Source organism: Garra rufa, chromosome 16, assembly GCF_049309525.1.
Source record: "Garra rufa chromosome 16, GarRuf1.0, whole genome shotgun sequence".
NCBI lineage: Eukaryota > Metazoa > Chordata > Actinopteri > Cypriniformes > Cyprinidae > Garra > Garra rufa.
This window is the reverse complement of record NC_133376.1, coordinates 41,030,958-41,038,141: the sequence shown is the minus strand read 5'-3', so window position 1 is coordinate 41,038,141 and position 7,184 is coordinate 41,030,958. Positions and strand designations below refer to the sequence as shown.

The 7,184-nt window shown below is 37.9% G+C and overlaps 1 protein-coding gene across 1 annotated transcript; it reads left to right on the top strand.

Annotated features, from left to right (window-relative positions):
* Positions 1-79: 79 nt before the first annotated feature.
* On the top strand, positions 80-4,460 carry LOC141287857 (uncharacterized). The gene is made up of 6 exons (XM_073819951.1): positions 80-254; positions 1,315-1,571; positions 2,045-2,245; positions 3,389-3,508; positions 3,611-3,701; positions 3,892-4,460. The coding sequence occupies exons 1-6, from the start codon at positions 156-158 to the stop codon at positions 3,928-3,930; spliced, it is 807 nt and encodes a 268-aa protein (XP_073676052.1). The 5' UTR covers positions 80-155; the 3' UTR covers positions 3,931-4,460.
* The last annotated feature ends 2,724 nt before the right edge of the window (positions 4,461-7,184 follow it).

Genomic DNA, 7,184 nt, shown 5'->3' with positions numbered 1-7,184 from the left:
ACAAATGGTTAATGTTAGCTGCTGCTCAGTCATGCATTATATGTGCATGCATATGTGTGTGTGTGTGTGTGTGTGTGTGTGTGTGTGTGTGTTCAGCAGTGCTCCAGCGAGAGCTGCTGGTGTCTGGTGAGCGTCAGCAGGCTCTGCAGGCAGAGATGGAGGGTCTGTCGGTGCGAGTGTGTCAGAAGGAGCAGCTCTTTGTGGAGCTGAGCATCAAATATGAACAACTGCTGGAGAGATTTCGGAAGCAGCAGGTACTTTACTGTAAAAATATGAAAAGAGCATTGAGGTTGTGAAACTGAACTTAAAGGAATAGTTCACCCAAACATGACATTTTGCAAAAATGTGCTTCCCCTTACTTCATCCAAGATTAGGGTTTGTATAAATCAAAGTCAAAGTCATCTTTTTTTGTCAATTCTGCCACATGTACAGCACATACAGAAAATTGAAATTGCGTTACTCTCAGACCCTTGGTGCGTAACATATCATATTAAATACAAAAGGTAGAATTTTAAAATTACGAATAAATACAATTAATCATATAATCTAAAAAATAAAAAAAATACAATATACAAGTAAGAGCACATGGCAGAGAGTGCAAACCAAACAGAGTATAGTGCAAGTGCAAATAGAGTTTGTAAATATGATAAAGTGACAGAGAGCAGTTTTATAACAAAAAAGAGGTAGTTATAAATGTGTGATTGCATCACTGTCTCACCAATGGATCCTCTGGAGTGAATGGGTGCCGTCAGAATGAGAGTCCAAACAGCTGATAAAAACATCACAATAATCACAAGAACCCACTCCAGTCTATCAGTTAACATCTGGAGAAGACAAAAGCTGAAACAAATCCATCATTAAGTCATCCATAATTCGTAATAACGCTTCCTCCTTTTGTTTCTCACATCAAAATCCAGCCGCATATTTGTTTAGAGCTGTTTTGATTTGTAAGCAGTGCTTGATCTGTGCAGACATTAAAAACGTCTTGAAGCTTTTGTCTTCTCAAGATGTTAACTGATGGACTGGACTGGGTTATTATGGATTATTGTGATGTTTTTATCAGCTGTTTGGACTCTCATTCTGACGGCACCCATTCACTGCAGAGGAGCCATTGGTGAGACAGTGATGGAATGACACATTCTTCCAAATCTGATGAAGAAACAAACTCATCCTAATTTTGGATGTCCTGAGTTTGAGCACATTTTCAGAACATTTTTATTTGAACTACTTTATGGAAAGGTTATTGTTGCAACATTGCAAACAATGCTATTATATAGCGTATGCACTATTATACTCTGTGTGTTGTGCTGGCAGGAGCAGGCCGATCTCCTGCAGCAGCGTTTGATCTCTGTGACAGAGGAGCGCCGGAGGGACGCCTCACTGCTGTGTCTTCAGCTGGAGCAGGTGAGCTGTGATTTACAGCAGCTGCAGGGCTCAGAGACGCAGCTCATGGGCCTGGTGGACGAGCTGCACCACGAGGCTCAGCTCAGGGCTCAGCAGGCTGAGGTCCAGGAGACGCAGCTCAGTGAGGAGACTCAGAAAATACAGGATCTAGAGATGCAGCTAGACAGGTGGGAAATCAGAAAGTTAAGCTTTTTTGTCCATGTACAAACACAAATTATCAGTCCACTCTTCTCTAAAAGCTGATTATGTATTTACATGAACAGTGCAAATGACAGGTTCTAAGTGTGTGTTTTAAACAAAGTTATATTGTATTCAAATGTTTCATTTTTTTTAAGAAATACAAAAAAGGCTTACTGTTTGTAAGTGTAGCTACATTTGTTAATATAACATGCTAAATTAACTTTTTGGGATCTGAAATTATATAATCATTATGGTAGATTCACGTTATCGGGAATTTCGTGTGAGGACGAAGGATTCTCTAAACTAAAACACAGAAATTTGCTTGGCTATGTTTGTAAAGTAACTTCTGTGTTTGTTGTGCTTCATACATCAACACACTAGATATTGTGGCTTTTTCTGCCCGCCGAAATTTTCTGTCGAATTTTCTCACGACTGTTATTAATATTGTTCTATTGATCAGTAAATCGCTCGAGCTGATGGAGCTCCAGATGTCGCATGAAGCGCTGCAGCAGGATCTGTGCGATCAGCGCAGCGCCCACCAGAGCACTGTAGAGGAACTGCGGCGGGAGAACTCGGAGAGTCTCGGCAAACTCCGTCAAACGGCCGAACAGTTCGAGTGGCTGTGCGAGCAGCAGCGGAGGTGGATGAGCTGCGTCAAGAGGTTCTGATCGCTTCTTTTCATAAACACACAAACACACTCAAGAGCGTAGGTTTGATTTTAGCATTGGTGGGGACATAATGGCATTATTTTTAAGGGATGTATTTGTGTATATTTCCTTTATTTTTTCTTAGTTTAGATTTTATAACTGTACTGTCTTAATGCTTTGAACTGTTTAATAAGAAACAAGAAGAAAACAAGAAAGATTCACGAAACGATTCGTGAATCCACCCTGAATCAAATGATTCGTGATTCACGCTCCGAAGTAGCCTATGAATTATTTAATTCGCGCAATTATTCCGCTCTGAAGATCCGATCTAAAATGATTCACGATATGCGCTCCGAATCCCATCTGAATACTGATTCGCTTCAGATCGGGACTTTGGTGCGGGTTCGTGAATCATTTTGGAATCATTTCTCGTATTAAATGATTATGCATGATTAGGCTATATAATGAATGCGTTTCAAAGTTCCGATCTAAAATCATGGTTCACGAATCATTATTAAAATGGGACTTTGAAGCGCGGATCGCGAATCATTTGATTTAGATCGAAACGAGCGGGTTTGAATCATTTCACGAATTGTGATTCTCGCTCCACACCCAGAAGTTCCGATCTGAAATAATGGTTGGCGAATCATTATTTAGATGAGACTTTGGAGCGTGGGTCGTGAATCAACCCCAGAGCAGGAATCATTTGATTCAGATCAGGACTTGGGTTTGCGAATCATTTGATTCAGATCAAATTATTCAATTCACGCGATTCACGTTTGAATTAATTGGAGCTGTTCCAGGGTAAATGACTCAGTTGGTTCAGTTTGTATATTCCTCTGCTTTGTACCTGATATTTATCACGTTATGGGGACCAAATGTCCCCACAAGGATAGTAATACCAGTAGATTTTGACCTTGTGGGGACATTTCTCAGGTCCCCATGAGGAAACAGGCTTATAAATCATGCACAATGAGTTTTTTTGATGAAGTAAAAGTGTGCACAATCTCCTGTGAGGGCTAGGTTTAGGTGTAGGGTGATAGAAAGTACGGTTTGTACAGTATAAAAACCATTACGCCTATGGAATGTCCCCATAAAACATGTAAACCCAACATGTGTGTGTGTGTGTGTGTGTGTGTGTGTGTGTGTGTGTGCAGGTTTAAGGACTGTCTGTCAGGTGAGAAGGAGTCCCTGGAGCTGCAGGTGAACAGGTTACAGGTGGAGTTAGATTCTATCAGGAATACTGTGCACTCCAGTCGTCTAGAACCCTGCAGCAGGTCACTCATTTATTTTATTTTGTGTACTTAAATTTTTATTTTATTTTGCTATTTTAATTTTAATATTAATTCTATTTACACATTTGCTATAATTTCTCACAGGTGGGATGTTAAGGCAATGTCTGACCTCCAGGCTGAGGTGGACCGATGGAAAAGACTGTATGAAGACCTGCTCAAACTCACCTCACAGCAGGTACATGGACACACACTCACATTACTAACCCTGTCTAAAGGAGAACACCATGTACTTTTATTGCTTTCATGTGCACACACACACACACACACACACACACACACACACACACACACACACACACACACACACACACACACACACACACACACGTATGCAGTAAGTTTTAATGCATATTTATTGTTTCCAGGATCAATGGGCAGCAGATGGACATCTCAAACCCCCGTGAAGATCCAAACACAGACGACAGCGTCACATCAAACACTGATTCAAAAGTGATGCACCTTTAGCTCTTTTGAAATAATTGTTGTTGAATATACAAGGTTTATAAATGAAGACAGCTGCTCAGGTTAAGTTCTTCATCCTGTTCTGTGGTAGAGTTTAATTTGTTTTGCTGTTTGTTCTTACCAGAATAACTATAAATTGTATGCAATTTCTTTTCAGTTTTATGCAGTATCTAGCTAATCACATTATATTGTGTGAGCCTATCAGCTGAATTTCAGTTGCATGTTGTTAGAGGCTGTGAGAGTGTTCAGACAGTAGATGGTGATGTTCTACCACTGACAGTCGTATCAAACACAGCTGGAGTCCTGCAGAGCTGGAGCTCTTGACTCTTGTGTCCTCCAGCCACCTCTCATCCACCTCCATTCTGTCTGACCTCACTAATGTGTTTCTCAATGATCCATGAATCTCAGACTACTGCGCCGCTGAAAGCTCTCTGATATGAGCCGTGGTGAACGGCACAAACTCATCCAGAAACCAGACTAACACCACACACAGCCTTCTTGCTGTTTACAGGGAAATCCGTCAGAGTTCACATCAGACGTTTGGAGTCACAAATATTTAGAGCTGTATTAGACTGCTGCTGATGAGTTTATATCTGCGACAACACACGTGTTCATCCAGGAGTCACTTAGGAGTCACACTTAAATGCCAAAAAAGAGCAAATACAATAAACATCAGGGTTTTTTTTAATTAATGTACAGTATTTTGCTATAATAATATTTGTTCTTTACTACTGTGAATTTCATGATACTTCAAAATATGCACCTCTAAATTATGCACATTTTATTTAAAACAATACAAATAGCCTAGTAGAAAATATATTTAATAGACAGGTAAATCATCAGTTGATTGATTACTTTGATAATTGCAAACATTTTTTGTATTTCAAGTTTTCTAAAATGTTAAGTTTTAATGCAAATGCGCCATTGTTTAATGAAAGATGCGCTAATTTTCCATACATTTTTAGAACAAAAATCTAAACACCAGATGAAGTCAGTTTTAAAATTATTGTTAATTTAAGTTTTTTTTTTGACATATTAGACTCAAATGTTTTTACAGAGAGAATCATTTTGTCACTCCATAATTCATATAGATTTTTTTTTTTTTTTTTTTTTTTTACAGTTTTTGGGGAATAAAATGTTGTATAAAATCAAGCACATTTTATATGAACAAATCCTTCTGTAAAAACCTTCAGGATATAGACAGGAATAAAAACGTAAAGTGTGGTGTGTGTAAGTGCTGCTGAAGTGGAGATTTATGGCTCAGTGTAGGAGAAAAAAATCTTGGCCTTTAAAAATATGTGTATTGTAATTGAAATCTATTGACACAAATAGATAAAGTGCTATAAAAGAAACACTTAACAGTGTCTTTTGGAGGTTTTCTTTCCACTAGTCTGAAGAAAAAAAAAACACTTTATGAAAAAACAAAAAAGGCCAAAATCTTAAACTTGACAGGTGCATGAAAAACAGCATTTTGCCTGTAGTTTCTCCCCTTAATACATTAAGATAAAAATTGAAAGTTCTTGAAAATCCACTTAAAATCATAGGCTATGCGATACCACTGTGCAACCACTAGATGATGCTTTTTTGACTGCGAAAATAACCCACGATTTTTTTTGGTATTCTTATGTTCATTAGAAAGTTGCACAAAAGTCACCAAGTTTCAAATAAATGGACAAATGAATGAATAAAAATAATCGAAGAGCTCTAGTTATGCTAGACATACGCCATCAAATACTTAAGCTGTTTATATAAAGGATACTGTGCAGTCACAGTCAGTATCACTGAATAACACAATTAAGAAGGAGTTTATTTTGTCATAATGATCAACTGAACGTACATAATCCCATTTACGGCTGCAAATATTAAATGCATACACTCATGGGCATGATAGTGATTTTATTATTTTGTAGAAACTAGTGGGAATAACTGTACACTTTATTCTGAAGCTTTTAGTTTTCAATCTGTTAATGCATGAAACTATAGATAGCGGAGGAGCATTGTTTTGGTCGTCACCTGAGTTGTGTTTCGGCTTCGTTGATCTGCGCGGATGAATCTGACGTTATGCCGCTGAGCGGGAATTTCACTAACATCACCAAAACTCCCAAACAACGGAAGACGGATATCTGAAAATATGTTTTATGAGCAGGTAAGAGCTCCTATACAGTTGTTGTTTTGACTAATGACCATGACTTATGTAGTTCGTTTAGAATTGGCATTGTTTTACATAAACAACAAATTGTGTTACCCAGATGCGCGCCATATTGAAGACACTCGGATGTAAACAACAGCATGGATTGCATGGTAAATGTTTTACTGAATGCGTTGTTCTGCTAATTTATGCTGTCTAAACCACGGTAAAAATGTGTGGAAGCTGCTAAAGCATATAGAGAAGGACTTAGTAAGTAACGGCGCAATATTTTGACAAACTAAAGTTAATTGGTGATAAAGATACCTCTGAGCACTATTAATCAAAATATTAGCCTAATATTTCACCTACCTGACCGGAAATGATAAGAACAAACACAAAGCTTCATAGACTTTTTAAATAGTACGCAATATGCAATAATAATAAAAAAATATAGCTGCAAGCAGCAACTACCGGGGTTCGAGAATTAAAAGCCTTTTTAGCTTCGATGCTGTTAGTGTGTAGGCCAATATGAAATAAATGACATATGACATAAAGATCTAGTGTTTGAGTGAATATATGAGCTTTTTTTTTTTAGTAATTGGAGGCCATTTAAAATAGAAAATGTGTGGTTTTGAAGTCTTTTTTAACTGTTACAGCGCCACCTATGGTCCAACTTCCATGAAACTTTGCATGCTTGTTAAGAGTCATCTGACACATGATTTGACCAATTTTTGTAAGTTTTTGAATTTTTGTTTTGTTTTTATAGGCTTTTGGGTATATTTTGCCACACCCCTTTCCTAAATGACCCTGTTATAGCCAACCAAAGGACAACATTCAACATTTGTTTAATAATTATTGATCTAGAGAGTCCAGAGAATTGTGCTGCAGTGGTTTGATTGAGATCGAGTGAAAAACCTAGTGGCCAACAGTTTGGCTAACCCAAATGCCTTCTTTCCTCAGACAGTATTTTACGCTCTTCGCCTTGATTTGTTGTAACTTTTGTCAGTCATTAGTACTCCAAATGTTTTTACCAGTCCGACTGATTAATACAGCTCAAAACATGACAGT